The sequence below is a fragment of the Lycium barbarum genome, chromosome 5 (assembly GCF_019175385.1).
Source record: "Lycium barbarum isolate Lr01 chromosome 5, ASM1917538v2, whole genome shotgun sequence".
Lineage (NCBI taxonomy): Eukaryota > Viridiplantae > Streptophyta > Magnoliopsida > Solanales > Solanaceae > Lycium > Lycium barbarum.
This window is the reverse complement of record NC_083341.1, coordinates 125,226,245-125,253,949: the sequence shown is the minus strand read 5'-3', so window position 1 is coordinate 125,253,949 and position 27,705 is coordinate 125,226,245. Positions and strand designations below refer to the sequence as shown.

The window sequence follows — 27,705 nt, the reverse complement described above, 5'->3', positions numbered from 1 at the left end:
TTTGTTAGTATTAGTGTTGAGTTGGTTCTGGTTTGTACTTTATATGAATTACTAACATTCATAGGACATAAAACTTATTCAGATTCAAAATTCTAAGTTCAAAGCTTGAATAATATGATAATAAATAAAAAACTACGAAAAAATTCAATATATATATATTTATAAATTACATTGCAAATAAATATTTTTATGTAGAAAATATTTTAAAAATTAAATACATATAATATCGGGTTGATTTGATTTGACTTATTTTTTTTAGCTAAAGCCAAAACAATTTATGATCGAGTATTTTATAACACCAAACTAAATCACTAAGTGAGGTTTTTTTTAATTTGACTAGATTTATGAATTTAATGCGATTTGTCGGTTTAGTGCGTGTTTATCACTTTTTGCCCTTTTCGACCGTTTGTTATTTATACAGTTAATAGTATATATACTAGAGCATTCCTTTCCATTTGCAGCGTCGACATCAAAACTGAAACCTTAAAGAAGAAGAGTGTTATGTAATGGCGCCAAAGAAGGATAAATCTCCACCGTCGGATCCTAATGGAATATTTTGTGGTATGATTGTCTTCTTGATCCAAACAGGAGTTCAATCCAGACGGTTACAGGTTTCAACACACCTTAACTATCAACCACTTCTCTTCTCTTCAAACTTTCCTTTTTTCTTTATTTCTATTTGTTTCAAAATTACGCTCTATGTCTATTTTTTTAAAAAATATTTACGCCACGTAGCCCATATTTTGAGTTTGTTACCCAGTTTAGCCCCTAGTTGTGCATAAACACCTTTTATACATTCAGCGTAATGCATTCCCCAGGTATAGTGTTGTATAATATTGCATATTGGGCTAAGTGGGGTGATATTTTATGTTGGGCTGTATATTTTTGAAAATTTCCCGTATTTTTTATTTATTGGGAAAATTACGCTCTCGGTCTACTAGGAGAAAATATTTACGCGTGTAGCCCATATTTTTTAGTTTGTTTACCGGTTTAGCTCATCTTTGTGTATAAACACCTTTTATACACTTATACAAGGTTGTTGATACATTATGTATAATGCTTTATCCCCCAGGTATAATGTTGTATAGTAATTGTATATTGGGCTACGTGGCGTAATTTTTTTTAAAAAGTTGTATATTTTTTAAAATATAAAAATTACGCTCTATGTCTACTGGGAGAAAATATGTACACCCGTAGCACATACTTTGAGTTTGTTACCGGGTTTAGCCCATATTTGTGTTGTATATTTGTTTTATACACTTTTATACAAGCTTGATACATTATGTATAATGCTTTCCCTAGGTATAATGTTGTATATTGGGCCATGTATGTTGGGCTGTATATTTTTGAAGATTTCCCCTTTTTTTTAATTTTAATTGTTTGAATTTTTCTTTTTGTTGTAGATATGGAAGCAGAAATTGGTGCAAATGGGGGCTAAAATAGAGGAGCGGTTTACCAAAAATGTTACTCATGTTTTTGCAATGGATGCAAATTCGCTTCTTCAGAAACTTGATAAAGAACGTCTGATTCGCTCCAAAGCTGTGAGCTTTATTGACTCTTATGCTATGTGGACTCTTTAAATTGAGACTTTCAATGTTGGTTTTGGGTTATATGGTTAAATGGGTCTACTAGGAGATTTTTTAGTTTATTTGGAGCATTACTATTACTAAAAAGAATAAATGTGTCCAAATGGAACTGGAATTGATATTTGTGGATTCATATAGCCATTCAAGCTAGTCCCGGTTTGATCAGTAGTAGTTATAGTAGTAGCAGCAGCAACAGCAGTAGTTGTTGTCATTGTTGTTGAATTTGTGTTAGTAATTTTCCATAAAATGGATATTAAGTATTCATATAATCACACACAACTAGTTTGGGACTGAAATGTACTAGTAGTAGTAGATGTTGTTGTTATAGTTGAATTTGTGTTAGTTATATTTCATAAAATTGATATTGAGTGTTCCTATAACCACACATAACTAGTTTGGGATTGAGGTGTACTATTAGTAATTGTTGATATAGTTAAATTAGTCTTAGTATTCCTTCGTTATGACTTCTATGAGTCGTATTTACAACTTTCAAATCTTTGACCTGCACCTACGGTTGAGATGGAGGTGTTAGGTGAGATAACATTGAAGTGATTATCTATAACGAAGAGAAATCATTTTAGAATTTCTGGTGATATTGAGTAAATGGACACTTTGCTAGAAAGATGTGCAGTTCCATCTGTGAATATGCCTTCCTCTGTCGGTCAGTTGGATTCTAATTTATCATTATTCTTGGTTCACTGGTTTCATTCATTTTTCAAATTTCAATGTTTTCCACATATAGGGTTTTGTTTGTCAGACTTATGATCTTGCTTGCTGCTGTCGTTCTTATCCTGCTGTTTTAAAGTATTGATCTTTCGAACAAGTTGCTTAAGGTAATATTTTGTTATATCAAGACAATTGAGGATTCTTAAGTTCCTCTACATTACTGCTAACCTTTTAGGAGCGGCTTGTGATTTTCGTATATCTACGAATTTCTGAAATCCTTTCGGATTTGGCCTCGGCGACCTGAATATGTTGTTTTACACAAAATGTCTGAATTGACTGTTTCGCCAGATGATGCATTCAAATGATTGATCCAAAATATGCTTTTTTCTAACTATCTTGGTGATTTTTTTTGGATTTCTACAGAAACTTCTCGCATATCAGTGGCTAGAGGACAGCTTGATAGAAGGACAAAAAGCATCTGAGGATCTGTATGTCTTGTCCCTGCAATCGGAAGGAGGAGACTCCCTTAGTCCTAAAGCTGATAATGACGGTCATTCTAATAGCAGCGGAGTTACACTAAAGAAAAGTCAAATCTCTGCTGAAGATGCCAAGAATTCAAGCCCAAGACACATGAATGACACTAAAGGCCTTGCTGTACATGATTCACGAGATACTAAAAGTGCCTCATCACCCGCATCACGTTCTTCAAGCCCAGAAGTGGCCAGTCCTGAGTCCATTGATTCTCATAATAAGCCTGTAAGTTCCTGTTCAGCAGCAAATTTCCCTTGTTCAATCCTTCCTCCGTCCCAATTTGTGCAAAGGTGTTTGACTGGGCACAAAGTTTAAGAAATAAACGAATACTTTTGAAACTTGTGGTCTAAAATAAGCTATAGATTTTTGTATGGCTATAAATCATCTAGTTAAGGGTAAAATGAATATTTTAAAGCTAATTTGTTACTAAATATAAAAAGATGTCATCCTTTCTGGGACTAACTAAAAAAGAAAGAGTGCCACATAAACTGGGACGGAGGGAGTCTGTTTTTCTGAGCCAGAGGCACATGTGTTACCATCTGGGGGGTTCTCACCTGATTCATCTATGTTTCTACCATTCTTTGACCAGGTTGAAACACCAGACCCATCTTCACTATATAAGCCTCCGGATTTAAACCGAAATATCACTCAGATATTTGGGAAGCTTATCAATATATATAGAGGTAGAATACTTTTTCATATGATCTATTTTTGTAGCTTCTCTCTTGTGAATGCCTTTGACTTAGAAGTTTGAGCTTTCAAAGTAAGATCTGATGACTGATAGTTGATTATAGCACTGGGTGATGACCGGAGATCATTCAGCTATTATAAAGCTATAGCAGTTATTGAAAAATTGCCATTTAAAATTGAGAGCGTGGACCAGGTTAAGCACCTACCTTCTATTGGAAAGTCGATGCAAGATCATGTAAGTGAATTCCTCTATTTAAAGCTTTACTAGAACGTTATTTATTTCACACCATTTCAAGTTGATGTTTATGTGAATGGGGTTAACAGAGGTTGGCTTCTAGCTATTGGAACCTTGTGTGGTGAATGAGATTGATACAACAAGCAGAACCAATTATCCATTAAATCACTTTCTTGGATTTTTATCTCCAGGCCATGATACCTTGGCCTGCAGTTTACACTTAAAGCTACCAGATAAGAGGATAGTGTTTTTTGACTGCAGATTCAGGAGATAGTGACGACGGGGAAGCTGTCCAAATTGGAACACTTTGAGAAGGATGAAAAGGTGATGTTATGGGGATCTTTCTGGTCAGAAGCTCTCAATATGTTAGCAGTAGCTCAAGGCACTTGTTAATAATCATTATGAGATGTGTACCTGATTTGCATTTTTGTAGTGAATTGTGAAGACGCAATCTGTCAATCTTTTCTGAATTTGCTCTATTGTGTGTGTGTGTTGCGTGTTGCTCCTACATATTATTGGACTCTGGCTCAATAATCAATCTTTGCTAACATGTTGACAGAAGTCAAAAGCTTTCAAAATCCTGCTATTATGGTTGTTCATTTTCTCTCGCTGTATCCTTGTGCTGATTTACATATGGAAGGAATTGAACTGGGACACTGTTTAGTATTCTAGGAGTATTTAATATAGGGAAGGAAAAAACAGCATAAGCTTCATATGCACTCAGACATTTTGTTTGGCTATTCTACAGTAATTTGAGCTGAAGAGCTAATTTTACCATAAGTCATTTTATTTATGGTTACCAAACCTGCATTATGCTGCTCTCTGGAAAGCTTATTGGCTTGATTTTAACCTATGTGTTGCAAGTTTTTGTCTGTATAATTGTTTGGAGCACATTCAAGTGCTTTATAACTTTCATTAGGAAAATGGATATGCACTTATGATATTGAAGAGCTTATTTCAGCTCTAACCTGCCTGTGTCAGGGCCGGTTGCCAAAACTCTAAGGTTCCGGAGCTTAATTGCAACAAAACCTCCCTTCTTCTGATCCTTAATCTATTTACGTGAAGTTTACAAAATATCTCTAGAGTAACCTGAACTAAGCAAGCAAAAACTCGGTTCCCTTCTTCTAACCTTTCATGATTTTACAGGTAAAAACAATCAGCTTATTTGGAGAGGTTTGGGGTATTGGTCCAGCCACTGCTCTAAAACTTTATGAGAAAGGACACCGAACTCTTGATGACCTTAGAAATGAGGCATCATTGACTCATTCTCAAAGGTTAGGGTTGAAATATTTTGATGACATCCAAACCAGGATTCCACGGCATGAGGTAGCCTATTATGCTTTGCAGTTTTATCAATCATAACTACTTACTGGTTTTTTAAAACAGTGATGATTGATTATGTAGGTTGAAGAGATGGAACGTATGCTACAGAAAGCTGGAGAGGAAATTTTGCCCGGTGTAAGGCTTTTGTCCATTGCTTGTTAAATGTTACTTTCATGTATATTAGGCGCTTCGCCTACTCCCTTTGATGTACATGTTAATGTACCAATTTCTGGAAATCCCTCATTCCAGTCTTCAAGCCCAAAAGAAAGCCTGTAAGCTTGAGATATTTGAGAATAAATGGAATTGGAGGGCCTATAGACATGGTTCCATTTGCAAAAAAATTATCGATGCTGGTCAAACTTATTAAGCAATGAAGAGCAATACTATTAAGAAAAAGTAATTTGATCGATAAATTTTCCTGAAGATATATATTTATATACTAGTTAGATCTTATTCTGCTTTTCAGCATGGAAAATAACTCAAATTTTGAATGTATATCCGTTTCTTAAGGGGAAAAAGAAGAACAGTGAACTGCTTTGTTTTCAATTTTGGAAAATTCAATCATTTTGGTTTGACTCTCTTATTGAGATAACTGAATATTATTGTGGCCTTAAGTCTGTTACTTTGGTCTATATGGTTATGAATTTGTCGAACTGGCTGCAAGAAGTTAAAATTATAATAATCAGGTGTGATTTAGGTAGAATCAGTACATGTAAGTTCTGCAGCAATTCCAGTTTATCTTTGTCGGTTAATATTCTTACTCATTTGTTTTTTAAGAAATCTCAAGAACTATTGGCATTGTCTTTTACTTGCCAAATCTTACACTAATCTGTTCAAGCTAGAAACTTTGTTTACCTGCTCCTTTAAGGTATCAGAACAAGAACACCAAACTTTTTTTTAATAAGTAAATTTAGTTTCATTGTAAAACTGCAAAAAAGAACATGCAACCTTTATATAATGAATCCCTTGCTTCAGGTGATTATTGTGTGTGGAGGATCATATAGACGTGGAAAGGCTTCTTGTGGTGATATGGACATTGTCATTACTCATCCTGATGGAAAAAGGTGAGGCTCACTCGTGGCTGATCTCGTAGAAGGCCTTCCATTTTAGTTGGCTGATTTCACGTCTCTGCTGGTTTTACTTCTTGTTTGGGCATATATATTGCATAGAGTTCTTTTATGTAGTTAACTTTTATCTATGAATCCAAAGGTAGTTTGACAAATAATTTTACAGGAACACCAAACCACTGACTTTGATTGCTTTTCTCCTAAATTATAGAGAAAACCTGAAACTTCGTACTTATAGTAAAGATGAAATAAATTTTCAATATGATGTTGTAGTATAGAAAAGTATGTGTGATAAGAATCGGGTTACTTGAACAAAACAAGATTATAATGCGGAAGCGAAAATATGAAGATTAAAGACAAGAATATAAAGATAGGCGAAATTCAAGAATAAAATCCCCAAATTTCAAGATTAAGTGATAAGAACCCTAATTGGTCTTAGTATTCAAAATTAGCGGATTAAGACTAATTAAGATACTAATAGAGTCAATTCAAGAACTTATATCAAAAGGTGATCTAGACCCCTATTCGAAGAAATTAGAGACAATAATTAGTATAAGACTAATTACCTTCTTTAATTGACGAATAAGAACCAAAGATATCAAGTACGAATTAATCTTACCTCTTAAAAAGAATCGTTCTTATAAGGTTGCAAGATAAATCCAAAGTAGTCACACAAAGGTGTAAAATAGAGAAACTGTCAATAATAATAATATTTTTTTTGTCTCTTGAAAATAACAAAATCCACCCCTATATATAGGGGAAACTTATCCCAAATAGAATGGGATTAGAATCTACTTTTATGGAAATAATTAAATACTAAAACCTAACTAGGATTAAACTAGGAAAACATGTAAAATAATTGGCAAACTTCTTCCTAATAGAATAAGGAGAAGGTTGCCCCAAAAAGTCACTTTTGTACGTGTGACTTCTCCAACCCAATTTGGGTTGGATTTAATTCCTTTCTTGGGCAGAAACTTCAGCCCCATGTGGGGCCCAATCTTCCTCCTCTTGAGCTTGGACTTGGATCATGAAATATGTATAGTATTTAACCCATTCTTTTGCATAATTCTTGGACTCGTTCTTGGGCTTTTCTTCCATGATAAGGATCCTTTTGATTTCCAATTGAAGCCCAGCAACCTTGGCTTGCATCTCCTTAGCTTGTGACCTTGACGACGATCTTCTTAGGGCTTCTATAGCGCCATTCTTGATCATGGAGCTATCATCCCCCTCTTCTTGAAAATAATTCGTCCTCGAATTTAACCCTTCATCAAACAAGGACAAATCAGCAACATTGAAAGTAACACTTACTTGATACTCACCAGGCAGGTCCAACTTGTAAGCATTGTCTCCAATTCGCTCAAGAACTTTGAAGGGTCCATCGCCTCTAGCATGCAATTTAGACTTCCTTTTAGAAGGAAACCTTTCTTTCCTCATGTGAACCCAAACTGAGTCCCCAGGCTCAAAGATGACTTGTTTTCGTCCTTTGTTTCTTCTCGAAGCAACTTGCTCATTCCTCTTTTCAATGGCCAGTCTAGTTCGCTCATGTATTTTTCTCATCATCTCAGCTTTATTTGTTCCATCAAGACTAGCAACATCATTAGTAGGCAATGGCACTAAATCAAGGGGAGTAAGGGGATTAAAACCATAAACAACTTCAAAAGGAGAAGATCCAGTAGAAGAATGAATAGTTCTATTATATGCAAATTCCACCAAAGGCAAGTGATCCTCCCAAGAAGTTAATTTACCTTTCAAAACAGCCCGCAACATGTTACCTAAAGTTCTATTCACCACCTCAGTTTGTGGGTGACAAGAAGTAGAAAACAACAATTTGGTCCCTAGCCTTCCCCAAAGAACACGCCAAAAGTGGCTCAAAAACTTAACATCCCTATCACTAACAATAGTTCTAGGTATTCCATGTAATTTCACAATTTCTTTAACAAACAAATCAGCCACATGAGAAGCATAATTAGTTTTCAAGCATGGAATGAAACGAGCCATTTTAGAGAATCTATCCACCACAACAAAGACACTATCCTTACCATACTTTGTTTTCGGCAAACCTAAGACAAAATCCATAGAGATATCTATCCAAGGTGAAATCGGAACAGGTAAAGGCGTGTACAACCCATGTGGCAAAACCCTAGATTTAGCATGTTTACATTCTAAACATTGTGCACAAAATTTTTCTACATCCTTGCGCATGCCAGGCCAAAAGAAATTTTCAGCAAGTATATCTAAGGTCTTTGGCACTCCAAAATGTCCCATAAGACCCCCGCAATGTGCCTCTTTTACAAAAACCTCACGCAATAAACATATTGGAACACACAACTTATTTTCCTTGAAAAGGAACCCATCACGTACAGTGAACTTCTCAAAGGGTCCCTTCAAACATGCAGCATAAGCAACCCCAAACTCGGAATCATCAAGATACAACCCTTTAATGTGCTCAAATCCCATTAGTTTAGAAGTAATAGTAGAGACAAGAACGTACCTACGAGATAATGCATCAACCACCACATTGTCCTTACCTTGCTTGTATGAAATCACATAAGGAAACGTCTCAATGAACTCCACCCACTTGGCATGTCGCCTACTCAACTTAGCTTGGCCTTTCAAGTACCTCAATGACTCATGGTCAGTCTTTATCACAAACTCACGCGGCCACAAATAATGTTGCCAAGTAGCCAAAGCCCTTACCAATGCGTATAACTCACGATCATAAGTAGAATAATTCAATGGAGCTCCACTCAATTTCTCACTAAAATATGCAATAGGCTTAGAATCTTGCATTAAAACAACCCCTATACCTTTTCCACTAGCATCACATTCAATTTCAAAGGATTTAGAAAAATCAGGTAATTGCAACAAAGGTGCAGAACACAACTTATCCTTCAAGACATTAAATGCATGGTCTTGTTCTTTTCCCCAATTAAAAGCCTTATCCTTTTTTATGACTTCAGTTAATGGTGCAGCAATTGTACTAAAGTCCCTCACAAATCTCCTATAAAAACTAGCAAGTCCATGAAAACTCCTAACTTCCATCACGCTCTTAGGTGTAGACCATTCTTTAACTGCTTTAATTTTATCTACATCAACCTCAACACCCTTTGAGCTAACAACAAAACCAAGAAAGATTACTTTATCAACACAAAACGTGCACTTTGACAAATTAGCATACAATTTTTGCTCCCTAAGCACATCAAAAACTAACCTCAAGTGTTCCACATGTTCTTCAAGAGAGGTTGAAAAGATCAGAATATCATCAAAATAGACCACAACAAATTTGCCATGAAAATCCTTAAAGATATGGTTCATTAGTCTCATGAAAGTACTAGGTACATTAGTTAAACCAAACAGCATCACTAACCACTCATACAAGCCATACTTAGTTTTGAAAGCAGTTTTCCACTCATCTCCGGGATTCATTCGAATTTGGTGGTATCCACTTTTTAAATCAATTTTAGAAAATATTTTAGAACCATGCAATTGGTCAAGCATATCATCTAGACGGGGAATAGGATAGCGATACTTTACCGTTATTTTGTTGATGGCGCGACAATCCACACACATCCTCCAAGTACCATCTTTTTTGGGTACCAAAAGCACGGGAACAGAGCACGGGCTCATACTTTCTCTCACAAATCCCTTTTCAAGCAACTCTTCTACTTGTCTTTGTAGTTCCCTTGTTTCATCGGGATTGCTTCTATAAGCAGGCCTATTCGGCAATTGAGATCCAGGCACAAAGTCAATTTGATGTTCTATTCCTCTCAGAGGGGGTAACCCCTTAGGGATATCCTCAGGAAAGACATCGTCAAAATCCTGCAAAAGTTTTGAAACAACACTAGGCAAAGAAGGAGCTAAATCGTTAGTGTTAATCATAACTTCCCTATATGTAAGCAAGATAATGGGCAACCCCTCTTTTTTTGCAAGTAAACACTCTTTGGCTTTTGCAAGGCTCACTATTTTTTCACCCTTAGCCTCTTTCCTCTCACCAATTCTTTTTTTTTTATCACTCTTTCCCACCTTTTCTTTTCTCTCGTCGCTGCCCTCTCTCTCCTCACGCCTCACTTGATTTTTTTCCTCTCTTATCTTACTCTTTTTTTTTTATCCTTCCCCATGTTTTCCCATTGTTTCTTTCAATCGTTGTTGGTCTTCATACACTTCGGAAGGAGTTAAGGGTGCCAGAATATACTTCTTTCCCTTATGTTCAAGAGAGTACTTATTTCTCCTTCCACAATGGGAAGCATATCTGTCGTATTGCTAGGGTCGTCCCAATAAAATATGACAAACTTGCATTGGTACAACATCACAGAGAACTTCATCAGAATACTCCCCAATAGAAAAAGAAATCATGCATTGTTTACTCACCTTGAGCTCTCCACATTCATTCAACCATTGGAGCTTATAATTGGTCTTACGTTTCGTGCATGGAATTCCCAATTTCTCCACCACGTTAGCACAACTACCATTGTCAATTATCATAGAGCAAATTTTACCCTTTATCCCACATCGTGCATGAAAAATATTTTCTCTTTGTGCCTCATCAAGCTCTCCCATATTAATGTTCATAAGACGCCTAACTACCCCCAAAAAAGTTCCCTCAGCATGAGGACCCACATCTCTCTCGTCCTCACTCTCAACACCCTCTTCTTCTTCTTCTCCCTCACTTTTTTCACTCTCATAGTCCCCGTTATCTTTAATTAAGATAGTTCTTCTATTTGGACATTCAAACGCCTTATGTCCCCTCCCTTGACATTTGTAACATTGTATCGCACTAGAAGGTGTAGAAGGAGTAGAAGTTTTTGTATTAAAAGTTTTACCTCCATCTTTGGCCTCCCATTTACCTTTGCCCTTATCATCTTGTGCTTTGGGGAGAGTTTTCTCCTCATGTGTTGGCCATGGCCTCCTTGGAGCTGCAGTAGATCGGCCTTTCCATGAGCTAGCTTGTTGCTTCCTTTTAATCTGTTTTTCTACTTTTTCAGCCAACTCTACCAACTCATCTAAGTTTACATATTGTTGCAATTCTACTCTATCAGCTATTTCTCCATTTAACCCATTAAGAAACCTAGCCATAGTGGCTTCCTCATCTTCATTACAATTTGCTTGGATCATAGCCATATCCATAGCCTTAAAGTAATCATCCACAGACTTAGAGCCTTGCCTAAGAGTTTGAAGGCGTTGTTGCAGATCTCTTTGAAAGTGTGATGGCACAAAACGCTTTCGCATAACCCTCCTCATCTCGTCCCATGTCGCAACGGGCGGTTCTCCATTGTCTAGTCTGTCTCTGTTATATTTCTTCCACCAACTAGCAGCATAGTCAGAAAATTCAACCACAGCAAGTTTAACCTTCTTACCTTCAGAGTAGTTATGACAGTCAAAGATGGCGTCCACCTTTCTCTCCCAATCAAGGTACAAGTCTGGATCTCTTGTTCCCTTGAAAGTAGGGATCTTCATCTTGATGCTACTAAGATTGTCATCCTCAGCCCTAGCTCGTGGTGCCCTTCTTTCGTTCCTCCTTTGGTAAGCTTCCTCAAATTCGTCCTCATTATCTCCAAACTGATCCTCACCTTGTTGGAATTGAGGAGGTCGAACAACATGTCTCCTAACCTGAGGAACCGGATGTTGTTGGATTCTCCGCACATCGGCTATGTTCACCGGATTAGGTGGATTTTGGGCTGCCTCTAACGCTTCAAGTCGAGCGGTAATCATTCTGAGCATCTCGACTAAGTTGTTGTTTTGAGTGCCCACTTCATTCTCCTTTCCTGTTTGAGACATCTTGAAAAAAAATATTAAGGAATAAATATCTCTCAATTAGACTTTTTCCCTCAGTTGATCTCACCCTCTCTTGCCCTTTTCCACTCAAATTACGACCTTTGGCTGGTTCCTTTAGGATTTATATATAAACCGTACTAGCACAATCCTTTAGAAGTAAGATGTAGAAGAAAGAAAAAAAAACTACCAACTCCCAGACGGATTGGGTTTGGCGAGACAAGAAAAAGACCAATTTGTATGATTTTTTTTATTTTTTTTAAATTTCCCCTCTTCTTGATTTTCCTTCTTGATGTTGGAAAAACAAGAAACACAATAACTATGGAGTTTCTTAATTTGCAAGATTTTTTTTTTTGGCTACTAAAAGAAAAAGAGAATTTTCGTTTTTTTTTTTTTTTTTTTACGAAACTCCCAAGATTATCAAGAACGGAACCTTGATAGCACCGCTCTGATACCACTTGATAAGAATCGGGTTACTTGAACAAAACAAGATTATAATGCGGAAGCGAAAATATGAAGATTAAAGACAAGAATATAAAGATAGGCGAAATTCAAGAATAAAATCCCCAAATTTCAAGATTAAGTGATAAGAACCCTAATTGGTCTTAGTATTCAAAATTAGCGGATTAAGACTAATTAAGATACTAATAGAGTCAATTCAAGAACTTATATCAAAAGGTGATCTAGACCCCTATTTCGAAGAAATTAGAGACAATAATTAGTATAAGACTAATTACCTTCTTTAATTGACGAATAAGAACCAAAGATATCAAGTACGAATTAATCTTACCTCTTAAAAAGAATCGTTCTTGTAAGGTTGCAAGATAAATCCAAAGTAGCCACACAAAGGTGTAAAATAGAGAAACTGTCAATAATAATAATATTTTTTTTGTCTCTTGAAAATAACAAAATCCACCCCTATGTATAGGGGAAACTTATCCCAAATAGAATGGGATTAGAATCTACTTTTATGGAAATAATTAAATACTAAAACCTAACTAGGATTAAACTGGGAAAGCATGTAAAATAATTGGCAAACTTCTTCCTCATAGAATAAGGAGAAGGTTGCCCCAAAAAGTCACTTTTGTACGTGTGACTTCTCCAACCCAATTTGGGTTGGATTTAATTCCTTTCTTGGGCAGAAACTTCAGCCCCATGTGGGGCCCAATCTTCCTCCTCTTGAGCTTGGACTTGGATCATGAAATATGTATAGTATTTAGCCCATTCTTTTGCATAATTCTTGGACTCGTTCTTGGGCTTTTCTTCCATGATAAGCACCCTTTTGATTTCCAATTGAAGCCCAACAACCTTGGCTTGCATCTCCTTAGCTTGTGACCTTGACGACGATCTTCTTAGGGCTTCTATAGCGCCATTCTTGACCATGGAGCTATCAATGTGTTTTGGGGAGTTGCTGGTGCGCTATGATGTTTATGCCTTATGGATTTAAATGTTCAAAGCTCTGCAGCGTTCTTATCTGTCTTACGTGAGATTCATTTGATCAGAAACCAGAATCCAGTCCATGTTTCTTTTCACAATTATTCCATTAAAACGTACCTGAAATAGGATTGAAGTTCTTCCAGTGCTTGGTGGCTCTTTTCTCCCTTTCAAATTTTCTCCATTTGTTCTTTTATATTCCGTTTGTAGTTGTTTCTGCTTGGCCCGTCTGTGGATTACCTGTGATGTTTGTGCTTAGATCGTAAATTTTGTTATAAATCTCTCTCATGATAATTTCATTTCAGATATGTAATTGAAATATTTGTTCTTTCAGTCATGTAGGCTTTCTTCCCAAGTTTGTAAAGCATCTTAAGGACATGAAGTTTTTGAGAGAAGATTTAGTCTTCAGTGTTCATAGCACAGAGGTAACTACTTATTTTCAGTTTACAACTTGTCCTCTTCATATTTCTTTATTAGTCGCGTTTTATGCGACCTTTCATTTTGAGCTTTTATGTTTTCTTGGACTGGAGCTTCTAAACTTCCAATATCTCCTTTGTTCAATCTCCCTTTATTAAAGTTACAGGCGTCTACTTAGGTGCACTCGAACAGTCTATTTTGTTCACTTCTCATTGAGGAGTAAACAATATTAACTCCACTTCTATGGGTGACCTCGTCAATCCAAATCTTGGATCGTATACCTTGTCAATCCAAAGTTTGGTGTCATGTTTCTTCTTTTGTGCCTTTCTGTTGTCACAATGGTATCTCTAAGCTAAGTTGACTCCAATCTTTTAGATCTTATTACTATCTAGATTGTAAGCGATGCTCGGGAATTTGACACAGAATGTAATGTGATTTCACTTATTTGCTTTGTTCATTCGACAGACACACTATTCAAAGTGTGTTTTCTGTTCAGACAATTTTGTGGGTTCATGGCTTTAGTTTTCATGGAGTTCTATATGAGACTAAAATTTATTGTAATGGATTTATTTTACAATTAATTGATTGAATGTCAAACTAAATAAATCTTTTTCTCGTCAACTGCCAAACTTAAGTAATGTTTCATGTGGTCACATCACAGGGTACAGATTCAGGAGTTGACACATATTTTGGCCTCTGCACCTATCCTGGTCGAGAATTGCGACATCGTATTGACTTTAAGGTAATGCTGATGAGATGTTATTTGTTTTGGCAAGTAATGATCTTCATTCTTCAGATATATGATGTTTACAGATATAGTGGTCATTTCAGTTGAAGACTAGTACGAGGATTGCATATCATCATTGCAAAATATTGTTGGTGTTTTACAGATGTAGTGGTACAATTCCATTGATGACAAGTATGAGGAGTTAATATCCTCCTTCCAGAATTGGCGTCAATCATTTTTCCAAAAATTGATGCCAAAAAGAAGTCTATGATATATGCGTTGCATTATCACTGTCTTGTTCATTCTGAAGAAAAAAACTGAAAATAATCAGGATAGATTAGTATGAGAATAGCTTTTGCCTGATATTGGTGTAAGTCCTATTAACTGTTGACAATTTGTCATACATTATGTGTAAGATCTGGATCTACTTTTGTTCATTCATTGCTCTTGGAAATAACATGCATCAAAGATGATACTTCTTATATGTAGAAGTTGAAGCCTCTAACTTTCTGTTAGGTGTATCCAAGGGATATATATGCATTTGGACTGATAGCATGGACTGGAAATGACGTCTTGAATAGAAGGTACGCCTCTTTTACTTGCTTCCCAGCTATAGCAGATGTTCTTTTTTGCCACTTCTTTATAATCTAATTCCTCTTCCAATTTCTTTTACAGGCTTAGATTATTAGCAGAATCCAAGGGTTTCCATTTAGATGATACAGGGCTATTTCCAGCTACTCATGGTTCCGGTGGAAAACGGGTATATAGTTTGTTTTGATGGCTGTGCAACATATGTTTCACTTTGTTCCTGCCTTTCTTTTTTCTTCATTTTCATGTTGGTGTAATTCGGCGTCTACTTCACAGACTAAAGGTAGTGCAAGCTTGAAGTTTGATACCGAGAAGGAAGTGTTTGAATTCCTTGGATTTCCCGCGCTGGAGCCAAATGAAAGGAATTTGTGAGGATCCCTAACAAAGACTTGGATCTTGAGCTGTGCCACTTTTGCTAGCTTTTTGCAGGACTTAGGAGCCGGGAAAATTTGATCAAGCTGATATTTTGACTTCCATGTCTGAATTGTATGGAACAAAATGTATGAGATGAAAACAGTTATTACTATGCATGTAGGTGTATTTAAGGGCAAGTATATATGTAAAATAGTTACTACTTTGGAGTCAATGGAGTTCTTTCTTTTTCTAACTCTAGTTGAAAGAGTTTGCTTCCGTTTTTGCTCTCTCCTTTATTTGTTGGTGCCTTTAATGATATCAACTTTTTCTCATATAATCCTTTTGGACAATCAGAAAAAAAAAAGGAGAGAAGTGTACCTTTGTAATCCCTTGTTATAGTCAAGGTCTAACTATGGGTTTTGGAAATAGAAAAACATAGAAGTGAGGAAAACACAAGAAGAAGAAAAGGGAAGAGAATTCCTGAATAAAAGAAACACATTTTGGTGAATAAGATAGTACTACATTTAAGTGAGAGTTCAAGTGGACGACGAAGGGTATTCTTGAAATTTGCCTCAAGTTCATTCTTTAAGCGTTTCTTGTCTTTTAGGCTTTCAGTGAGTTCCAGATCAATACGTGTCCTATTGTAATCAACACGTGGATATAATTTTTGTCCATTCTTGTGGCTTTTCTTTTCCATCTTAGAGCAATTTTGAACTTTTCCCTTCTATCTCAATTCCTCCTTCGTTCTTCTCTCTCTGTCTCTTTCAGGTGAGTTGTTGTCTTCTCCTCCCTGTTTTCTTGTGCTCTTCTTTTTTTTTTTTTTTAAATCCCGTGGTTTCAGTGAATTTACACCGTATGTAGGGATATTTTAGCGGTGCATGTGTTCTGATCCTGCTTCAACATAAAAATTTCAGGTATGGTTTTCTCTGATTTTCAGCAAGTCTGTGCTGTATGTCTTAGCTTTATGGTATACGAATATTATAACTTTGTTTTTTGGTTTTCTTCATTTATGACATTGTCACTGATTTTTATTGCTGGTTTAAATTTCAGATGTCTATTTTATTAAATTATTACCGATGCTTTTGTTTGATTTTGTGGGTTATTGCATTATTGTAGTGTCTCCATTATTAGTCATCCCTTCTTTTGTTGATCAGTCTTCTCAATTGTGAAACTAATGTTCTTGTCCCTTTTTCTTGAAATTAAAATACGCTGGAGAGTTAAATATTGGAGAAACAAGTACAAATCAGAAATTTGTGGGAGAAGAAAGTTGTAGTACATGAACTAAAAATACAATCTTGATTAATTGATGTTTTTATTTGTAATGCAGCATGTACAGACTTACTTGGAGATTGTAGATGATTTGCATATTACTATATATCTTAAACTTGCCAATTTTTATACCTTAGATGATTTTAAAAGCAATGCATTTTAATATTTAATACGCTACAATACCAAATAATTTTTATCCATTAGTTGGAATATAATGGACAATTTTGGTTGATAGATTTTCAAAAGAGGAAAGTTGCTCAAGTTGAGGAGGAAGGACCCTTGCTTTGACTGTAAGTGATAAATTTTACCGTTTGTGTTCAATGATTAAGTAGTGAATGGTTTCCCTGTTGTGTTTGTACCCTTGTGCTTGTAGAACAAAATTAGTCTTATTAGGTTGACTCTTTTCAAGCCTTTACATTTGTAAGTTTTTATTTTTAAAGGTCACAAAGCTAATGACAAAAAGTATGTTGGTTGCAAGAAGAAGAAGAAGTCTTCAACAATGCTTTCATTTGTGCCTTTGCATTCAGTATATTGCACGGATATGAATACAAAGTCTCCTCTGGTACCTCGCCAATTTGTAATTGCATTAATTTGTTTTTTGGAATATTATTTAGTGTTGAAATATTTCGGCAAGTTAGGTGTGCATTATAGATCTATAGCTCAGCTTCTGAAGCAAGACAATATAGTGGATATTTGAAGAAACAAGGATATTTGAAGAAACAAACATACTGTGTTGGATTTGTATATGGGCAGCCAGGTGCACTAAGCTTCCGCTATGCATTGCGTCCGGGGGAGGGCCGGACCATAAGGGTCTATTGTACACAACCTTACCCTGCATTATGCAAGAGGTTGTTTCCACAGCTCGAACCACTGACCTCCTAGTCACATGGCAACAACTATTTTGGATTTGTATCAAGTGTTAAAAATGATTATTGATACAGATCAATTGCTTTCAAACAGATAGAACTTATCATCCTTACATTTTCTGAGCCAACAACACCAAGTGTTTTTTACCCTACAAATACTAGCCAGACACATTCATGAATAGGTATTTGCCATAATGCAGGTCAACTTAGCTGATTGTTATTGTCTAATTGAGCTAGGGCCAACCATTACTGGTGCTTATTTTTAGATAAATGGTGTCTTAAATTTCCTTCTATGCAACGCTTAGAATGGATAGCAAATACGAGACACATAGAGCAGTATGATATAGATAATACCAGAGTTCTAGAAACATGTGTTGCTAATCAGCCGCGGCCAGGGCAGCTAATTTGAAAAGGATTTTCTTTTAAGCCCGATGAGGTGGCGGAACTTTTTGGGTGGCCTTTATTCCCTCAGAAATTGACCGAATCCCGAAAGTTATTGCGCTAACTGGGAATCTGAACTTTGGGAAAGGTAAATTTGTTTATTAAATTTAACTAATTACTTCTTGTAATCCCTATGGTCAAGTAAAAATGTTAATGCAGCTTTGGCTTCTTATTTTAACAGCAAGGAGAAAACTTGACAATTTGTGATTTCAAACATGAATTTTACCGGGGAGTTTAGTCCTCATGCAAGCACGGAACCACACTTCTATATCAATGGCCAAGAGAGAATTCAACTGGAACTCAAAACTTCTGAAGGTATGTCCTTTGTACTACACCTGAGTTTCCATTTGCAAGACCAATACTTAGGGAAATAACTTTTCCTATAACCATTACTATGCACTATTTATCTGCCAAGCTAATGGGTAGCTTCTATGTAGTAGCCACTTTTTATGTGTTTGTACTTGAGGTCTTCCTTGTAAGTGGTGGATATTTCAAGCCTACAACACCCCTCCCTCACCAACTACCATATGTTCAATAAAATTTTGTCTGATTAAATCTATTTATAATGATAACTATAGTGCTTAACAGTCAGCATTTAAAATACCTTTTCATTTTAAATTTGTGAAAAAGTGAAACTTGAAAATTCTGCATATATAGTTTGTAGTAAGTCACCTTCCTCTTAGATAATTCATGATTAAAAGAAGTGCCTGAAGGACAGTCTTGTACTTGGTTCAAGGCCTTGGAGAATATACGTATGCAGTACCAGACATGAGATAGATCTACCAAAGATCAAGGCCTTTTTCAAATAAGCCAATTCATTTACCGAAAAATTGAAAGAATATAACTTGAGCAGTAGAATGAGAATGGATGATATCTATGTGACTGTTTAAGCTCTTCAAATATTATTTTTATTTGAAGTGCACTGTTCTTTGAGCTGAGGGTCTATTGGAAACAACCTCCCTACCTACGCAAGGTAGGGGCAAGGTCTGCGTACACACTACCTTTCCTAAGACCCCACTTGTGGGATTACACTGGGTTTGTTGTTATTGTTGAAGTGTAGAACCTAAGAGGGCATTTAGAACTAATGAAAATAGTGCAGAACCTTGAAGTCTTTTAATATGTATTCAAGCTTTGTAGTTAAGCTAAAAGTTGAGTGCTTAGAAATTGATACATAGTGATGACCAGCTCTCTGAATACTTGGATTGAGTTTTATAGTTGTTAGCTAACAGTGTCCTATTTATTCTAATTTCTAAGGCTATTTTGATTTTAGTTTTCCAAATAGCACAATTTTTATTAAGTCAACCAAATAGTTGGACAACTCTCTGAATGTAATAATGGCATGTTATTTGTTTGTCTTGGTTTACGTTGTGCAGCTGTTTGGAGTATGATATTTTATTCAATTTGTGCAGGGTTTACATTTTTTTGGACATATTAGTTGTATAAATATTACATGTTCTTTGCTTTATAATGGTAATTTTCTGTTATGCACATTCGTGGAATCATGGGTGAACAAAGATGAAATAGCTTCCAAAATGCAAAGGTTTATTAGGTGACAGGTTCATGAATGTATTAACCAATGATGGTATTGCTCATTTATGAAGTTCTCAAAAATGAGAGACTGCAGTAATTGCTTCATGCCAGTGAAAAGCATATGAAGAATCGAAGCCTTCAAATTTGGAACGGGAGTTTCTCGCCTGCTAAGAGTATAAAGAAGCGGAGTGTCACCCCAACAAACTAGACGCACGCATCAAGGCGTTCTGCCAACGAGCAAAGGCGTAACTTATAATGCAGTTTGAAATTAGTATATCAGGTGGCGGCAAAACATTATCTAAGTTTCATGCATATAATTCATTTTGAGATGGGAAACACTTCATTCAACATCAGTTTCATTATTTGAGCCAATAGGCAGAAGAGAAGTCGATGGAAATGTGTTCATATTGACAATATATCGATCTTATTCAAGTTTTCTCGCACTTGGTAGTCCCGTGCAAAATCTCTTTGAGATTATTTGGTTATTTAAGTCTTCCAAGTTGTCTTGTTAATTTGCAGTTTACATTTTTACTTGGTATTATGTAAATATTACTTCAGCTTAGTTGTGTCAAATTTTCATTCTCATGGTTTGCCATTGGAAGAGCAATGACAACGTTCCAAGTTTGAACTGATTATAGTCGAATACAAATTCATGATAGCTTTTCTATATTTGTTGTACGGTTGGTACTATGAATCACAATCTGTTAAAAAAATTACTGTAAATTGTATCCACTTGAAGCAAGTAAAATGTCATGTCCGTCAGGCCCGTGCTGACACGGGCACCACCCATCTAGTATGCTAAATAAAGATTGGAATGCTTTTTTTGTTCATTTGCTTCTAAAGAGTAGGGAAAATGTTAAAAGGAAAGAATTAAACAATAAAGGGGGAGAAATGTCAGAAATAAATCCCAGTTTAGTCCACCAATTTAAGTCCAGTATTGAGTTATTCAAAAAAATTGTGATTCGATGTAGAAGTTTTCTGTTACTGCTGAAAAATAGAGTACATAATTTCAAAATTTTAAGACGCGTGGCAAGCAAAATACTCCATAGATACTAGTATTTATTTTAAATGACAATTTGTAACTTGACATTATCCTTTTTATTTTGTTTGTTTCCCTCCATTTCAATTTATGTGACACTGTTTTATTTTTTGATCGATAAAAAAAATGACATTTTTTGATAGTTAATATTCCATTTGTTCTAATTTATCTGAACGTATTTGACTGGACACGGATTTCAAAAAATACAGGAAGGCTTTTGAAACTTATCATCCATAATAAGTTATAGATTTTTGTGTGGATATAAATCATCTCATTAATGGTAAAATATGTATTTCAAAGTTAAATTGTACTAGGCATGAAAATGTGTCATTATTTTTAGGATAAACTAACTAATAGTGATTGAGAAAATAATTATTTTATTTTAACATTTTCATTTTATCCTTTATGAGATGAGATGGTTTATAGCCACACAAATATTTATAGTTTGTTTGGACCATAAAAATTTTAAAGATCTGCATTTCACTTAAACTTGTGTTCAATTAAACACCTTCGTATGTTTTCTTAAGGGGCATAAAAAAATGACAAGTAAAATAGATGGGAGGGAATACTCTCTTCGGTTCAAAATAAGTATGCACTTATCCTTTAGCACACCCTTAAAGAAATACTAACTCCTATAAAAAAGTAGTAGATATTTTGAACAAGCTATTCTTAGTTAAATAATATTTATTTAATACTTGATTATATAAAAATTCACTTATCTAAATTAAGATAAATAGGGATAAAGTTGAAAGAAAATATACTTCCTTTGTCTCATAATAAGTGTCACCTCAACAACAAAAAAAAATTATTCCATAATACGTTTCATCTTAGGAAATCAAGATACAAATTGACCAGTTTTTTCTAACTCTACCCTTAGACAAAAAACTGAAAAGTTAAAGTAACATCTGAATGATGATTGAAAAAGCCACATAGTAACTTGGTATTATTGGATTCTCAATGTCATAAAGATTACTAGTTATGCATGCTCTAATCAAGAGGAAAAGGTACTCCCTCCGTCCCACAAGTGTCACTTTAGTCAAAAAAAATTGTAACATAATAAGTGTTACCTTCGGAAACCAAAACATATATTGGCTAGTTTTTTTCAACTCTATCCTTAGATAAAAATTGACAAGTTAAAGTAACATCTAAATGATGATTGGACAAGCCACATAGTAACTTAGTATTGTTGAATTCTCGATGTTAAAAAGATTATTACTTGTGCATGCTCTAATCAAGAGGAAAAAGTAATTTATTTTTATGATATAGAGGTAATTTAGTAAACTTCACATTGCATTATTGATTTCTTAATATGTGTGTTTTTGGCTAAGATGACACTTATTATGGGACGGAGGGAGTAATTTATTTTTATTATATAGGGATAATTTAATAAATTTCACATTGCATTATTGACTTCTTAATATGCGTATTTGTTGTTTAGGTGACACTTATTATGGGACGGATGAGGTAATTAGTTTGTGAGTGGATGTTTATTTTTAAACTTAAAAGGGATAAGGCATTGTTAACCCTCTGAACTTTGGCCAAAGTTGTTATGACACACCTTATTTTTTCAAGGGTCCTGAATTTTTTAAAAACGGAATAATTACCACTCTAAGCGTGATGTGGCAAGAAGAGTATATTTCACTCTCTTTGGGAGAGGGAGAAACATAAAATCTGACATGTGTCATTTTTTAATTGACGACTTCACATTTAATTACACCTAATTAATTATCCATTAAAACTTAATGTTTTTTTCTAAATTGATTTTTTTTTAAATATGGAAAACTTAATTTTTAGATTAAAAATCTGTATTTTCTTAAAATATGAAAAATTGAATTGTTTTTAAAAAAGATGAAAATTTTTTATTTTTAGAAAATAAATATGAAAAACTGATTTTTTAAAGAAAAATGTGGAAAACTTTTTTTTTCCTTTTTTCTATATATGAAAAAAATATAGTTTTCGAGATTTAGTTTTAAAAAAACAGACTCCACATTTTAAAAAAATATGTTAGTTTTTCCAAATTTTTATAAAATTCAGTTTTTTCACATTTTTGACAGAAAACCCACTTTTTGCATATTTTTTTTAAAATAATCTAGATTTTATTTGAAATATAAAAGTGTCCTAAAAAATGAAATCATGAAAATCTGAATTTTTAAAGACATTTAAAATAAAAATCCATTTTTCCATATTTTAAAGAAATTCGTGTTTTCAATTTTTTTTTTCTCTAAAAAAACAGGTTTTAAAAAAAAGATCAAATTCTCATTTTTTTTAAAAAAATAATTTTTTATTATGTAAAAAAAAATCAGTTTTTCATTTTTTTAAAAAATTTCCATGTAAGCAAAAAGAATTTTAAAAAATAGAAAACAAAGTAAATATACATGTGGCTAGGAGAGTGTATGTCACTCTCCCATAAAAGAGTAAATATCAGCGCTTAGGATGATAATTATTCCGTTTTTAAAAAATTAGGGGGTAATAGGACTCTTGAAAAGGTAAGGTGTGTCATAATAACTTGGAATAAAATTCAGGAGGGTAGTAGTGCCTTATTCTAATTTGAAATAAAAAGCTACATTGACACTTGTTTGAAGGATTATATTTGTCATCTCTACGCTTCTCCCTAACATGTCATCTAGTTGTCGGACTTCCCATGCACTTGAACAGTAATCGGCGCACTTGAGATCGTGTGTCGCAGTGTACAGAACATTGCGGTACCCCATAGGTCATGGCTTTGAGGCATTGGCGCCCTTAGCATGTGTGTATGGATATGAAAAGTTGGTCAGTTCATTGCATTGTGTTGCATATATCTACACTCATTCATTTGTTCTTGGTTGTTTACTTGAGAGTTTATACTCTTCATCTGATTTATATGTGTTCGAACATTTTTCATAATTGTACTTGATTGCTTATCTGCTCTATCTATTCGTTTCTGTCCATTTATACGTGTGAATTAATTGTTGTCGGCATATGATACCTACAAGTAAGTGTGTTTCTACTCATACTGTTCTTGTTATACTTTTTTTTGAGTGCAGAGTTCGTTGCTGATTCTACTTCCCGACCTCGTGAGTGATCCGACGCCTCTTTGCCGGAGTTTATAGGGTGAGCTACTTGCCAGATCTGCAGCTCGGAGACTCCTTTTTGATACATATATATATATATATATATATATATATATATATATATATATATATATATATATATATATTTGAGACTTTTATTTCCTATCGGACCATGTATTATTATATTAGTAGCTCTTGTACGAGTCAGACCAGGTTTTGGGGTTATATATATTAGTACTTCCACACTGAGTATTTATATATATATTAAGATTGTTAGTATGATATCTGGTTACTTCTGCATCGTTGAATGATAACTAAATGAGATAGCTTTAAGGGAAGGGTTCGCCTACCAAGGGATAATGTGGGTGGCCGTACGAGCCACGAGTTGGGTCGTGACATAAAGTGATTCGGAGTATATTTGAGTTAGATTTAAGTTAAATTTCAGAAGAGAATCAAGGAAGAACACGAGTAGTTTTTGTATATTATTGTATATGCGTGCATAAACATCGTTTATACACCTTTATACATAATATGTCAGCCTTGTATAAAAGGGTATATATTGTATAAAAGTGTATAAGCGTTGTAGACAAACTTCTTTTTTAGTTGCAATGTTTGTTCAAAATCGGTCCAAATCTCCATTAAATGACTTCGTTTTATATACAACATCCTTTAGACTATTTTTAGCAAGTCTAAACAACAACACTTTAAATCTCTCACAACACTAAATTTAAAATTTAAATTCACTTATTTAAGCTTGTTCAATAAATGATGAATTACCTTTAAAAATCTAATTTTTACCACCCAAATGTTTTTGGTTTGTTGAACTAATATTTGAGTCATTCGGAAATTGCATTAGAAGCTCGAGATTTTTTATTTTTGTAAATAGTGATTTCAAGAACCTTTTTGGAGTTGGATGTTAAAAATCCAACCTGCAACTTTGTATATTTGCAATATACAATAGACCACGAGTACGAAGCAGAAGAAGTTTTGACTCTCTTCCTTCTCAACAATTGTTGCATCTACACCATTTATCTGTTGAATTTAATAATACATAAATAAATTCATTTTTGCCAACTTTCCCCTCTCTCTCTCTCTTCTTCCGTTACCGTTTTCAACTTTCAAGAGATCTGGGCCTGGACTAACCCTTAAAAAAGGGGTCATTTCCATGATTACCCTCCAAAGCCACTGGTCTTTAATTTATGTCCTTCGCCTAATAGATGAGGTTTAGGGTTCGAACTTCAAAAAGAAAAAAAGAAAAAAGTCACAAGGCAGAGTGTTGTAGCAAAGTTAGGCCTCAGGCAGAGTTTCGAATTCTACCTTAAGATTGCATAACTCTGTCTTGCGAAATTCCTTTTTTTTTTTTTTCACCAAACCTTTTCTTGAATCTTTCGAACATCACAAGTTTACCCCTTAAATGGAGAGAGAAACACTAGCTTCTCTCTAAAAACTTTTTATAACGGTAACTTCTAACGGTATATTTCCACCCTAAACTTAGCCGCGTGAACCACGCGCGGCCTTCATGCAGCCACCTGACGGCCAAAACATGGCGCGTCCGGTGGGGTAACGTTCCCAAATCACAAGGGAGACTATATCTACAAAGAAATTAGGAAAGAAACCCTCATATGCAAGTACAATTGTGGCACCAGCCCCTCCTCCACCACCCGATAATCGATAAGGTTGTCCATCGGTAAAAACTCGGAGAATGAACCACAATGGTATCCCTGCAGTAATTATTAAATCCAAGGATTACTATGGAATCATGGCAATGAAGAGAAAATACATTATAATTGGGAAATTTTTGAAAGGTCGCCCCAAAATCGAACTTGTTCGAGATGCTTTCGCAGAAAAAAATCACTTTGAAAGGAACAACCACAATCGGAGCTTATGATCACAGTTCTGTATTCATAAATTTCACAAATAAAGATGACTGCAAAAGGACTTATTTCAGACAAGCAGTTGACATCAATTGGGCCCAAATGTGGCTTTCAGATGTGGCACCCGAACATCAAGCCTGAAGAAGATTCACCTATGGCACTAGTTTGGTCCTATGGCACCAGTTTGGGTTCTTCTTCCCAAACTCCCTTTTCACTGTCATTCACGGCACTATGTGCGTCAAATCTTGGCACCAGTGGGAGTACCTCTCATTATGGACGCGGCTACAACTAACAGAACTAGACCAGGTATGGCTAAAGTTCAAGTGGAAGTTGATTTGACTAAGCATCTCCCTGATAAAATTTGGGTAGGACTGGAAGATGAATCACACCCACTTAGAGGATTCTACCAAAAGCTAGAATATGAGAGTGTACCGAAATTTTATACTCATTGCAAAAAAACTAGGACATGCTTTAGCTTTGTGTAGATTTGGTAAGAAGAAAAAAAGAAGTTAGCAAGGAAGTTAAAGTCAAGAAATTCCTGAAAATGCTGAAACTAGTAGGAATAAGGACATAGAGGAAAATATCAATGTTGAGCAGAAGGAAGGAAAAGAGCAGTTTGAAGAAAAAGTTGCTGAGACTCAAGCTACAAAAACCAAAGGGAAGAAACATAGAGAAAAAAGAAAAACAAAGGAGAAGGAGAAATGCCTTGAAAGTTACAAGGAATAAGGGTAAAGGAAGCAACAAAAACAAAGGGAAACAACAACCAAAGGAAGACAAAGAAACAGAACCTGAAAAAGGTAATACTGTCCAGCATCAAGACAAAAACAACAACAACAACAACAACAACAACAACAACAACAACAACAACAACAGCCTAGTGAAATCCCACATCTTGGGGTTTGGGGAGGGTATAATGTACGCAGACCTCACTCCTACCAAGGTAGGATGGTTGTTTCCGAGAGACCCTCGGCTCAATAGAAGCATAAAAAGGGGGTCAGATAAGGTTAAAAGATTTAAAACGATATTGCAATGAAATAATGCAAGCGACACAGTAAAACAGGATAATCAAGGAATTCAAAGCGATATGGAAATGCAAATCACGAAAACGGCACAGATAAAATAGAGTAATCAAAGTACAGAAAGTAGCAAATAATAACATAAATCAAAGCACAAGAAATTATAATGCGCTAATGCACCTACTAATAAGGAAAGATAACGAGACATATATACTAGCCTTCTACCCTAATGTGGGTCCTCCACACCTTCCTATCTAAGGTCATGTCCTCGGTAAGCTGTAACTGCGTCATGTCCTGTCTAATCACCTCTCCCCAATATTTCTTTGGCCTACCCCTACCTCTTCTGAAACCATCCATGGCTAACCTCTCACACCTCCGCACTAGGGCATATATGTCTCTCCTCTTCACATGCCCAAATCATCTCAGTCGCATTTCCCGCATCTTGTCTTCCACCGAGGCCACTCCCACCTTATCCCGAATAGCCTCATTTCTAATCCTGTCGCTCCTAGTGTGCCCACACATCCATCTCAACATTCTCATCTCGGCAACTTTCATCTTTTGAACGTAAGAGATCTTAACTGGCCAACACTCCGCCCCATACAACATAACCAGTCTAACCACCACTCTGTAGAACTTGCCCTTCAGTTGTGGTGGCACCTTCTTGTCACATAGCACTCCTGAAGCTAGCCTCCATTTCATCCACCCTACCCCAATACGATGTGTGACATCATCGTCAATCTCCCCGCTGCCTTGCATGATAGACCCAAGGTACTTGAAACTACTTTTCTTTTGGATGGCCTGAGCACCAAGCCTAACTTCCGCGCCAACCTCCTGGGGTGTCTCACTAAACTTACACTCTAAGTACTCTGTCTTGGTCCTACTCAGCTTAAATCCTTTAGACTCCAAGGTATGTCTCCAATCCTCCAGCTTAGCGTTAACTCCGCTACGAGTCTCATCGATCAGGACTATGTCGTCCGCGAAAAGCATACACCATGGCACCTCAACCTGCAACTAAGGTGCAGTCAGCACCAACAGTGGAAGGAGAGAAGCAAAACAAAGTTAAGGAAAAGGAGAAGAATGGCATCACAAATCCTGCAAAAGAAAAACATATACAAAAGACTGTAGTAGTTATAATTACTCATGCTATTGGAGAGGACAATATTCAGGACATTAGTGCCCCCGTTGATCCTCCAATTGAAATTCACAATACTTACCGGATCATAGCTGATGATA

General features: G+C 35.5%; 1 protein-coding gene and 1 long non-coding RNA gene across 4 annotated transcripts; both read left to right on the top strand.

Annotated features, from left to right (window-relative positions):
- The first annotated feature begins 429 nt into the window (after positions 1–429).
- On the top strand, positions 430–15,619 carry LOC132641410 (DNA polymerase lambda). The gene is made up of 14 exons (XM_060358400.1): positions 430–611; positions 1,404–1,541; positions 2,676–3,008; positions 3,373–3,466; positions 3,578–3,708; positions 3,970–4,032; positions 4,855–5,034; positions 5,113–5,166; positions 6,007–6,095; positions 13,636–13,726; positions 14,380–14,460; positions 14,962–15,029; positions 15,121–15,205; positions 15,310–15,619. Exons 1-14 carry the CDS (start codon positions 507–509, stop codon positions 15,403–15,405), a joined length of 1,608 nt encoding a protein of 535 aa, XP_060214383.1. The 5' UTR covers positions 430–506; the 3' UTR covers positions 15,406–15,619.
- A 123-nt stretch (positions 15,620–15,742) lies between these two features.
- LOC132641412 (uncharacterized) lies at positions 15,743–20,193 on the top strand. Of its 3 annotated transcripts, none has more exons than XR_009582835.1 (4): positions 15,743–16,301; positions 16,892–16,946; positions 17,097–18,278; positions 19,373–20,193. It is a non-coding gene; the product is annotated as an uncharacterized LOC132641412 (long non-coding RNA). The 3 variants fall into 3 exon arrangements; XR_009582836.1 differs by having other exon boundaries at positions 19,479–20,192; XR_009582837.1 differs by having other exon boundaries at positions 19,565–20,191.
- Positions 20,194–27,705: the final 7,512 nt, after the last annotated feature.

Bases quoted from the DNA above. Each gene is read 5' to 3' on its own strand.
- LOC132641410 (XM_060358400.1), top strand. From the start codon at position 507: ATGGCGCCAAAGAAGGATAAATCTCCACCGTCGGATCCTAATGGAATA. The intron at 1,542-2,675 runs GTGAGCTTTATT...GGATTTCTACAG, and splicing joins GTCTGATTCGCTCCAAAGCT to AAACTTCTCGCATATCAGTG. The intron at 3,467-3,577 runs GTAGAATACTTT...AGTTGATTATAG, and splicing joins GCTTATCAATATATATAGAG to CACTGGGTGATGACCGGAGA.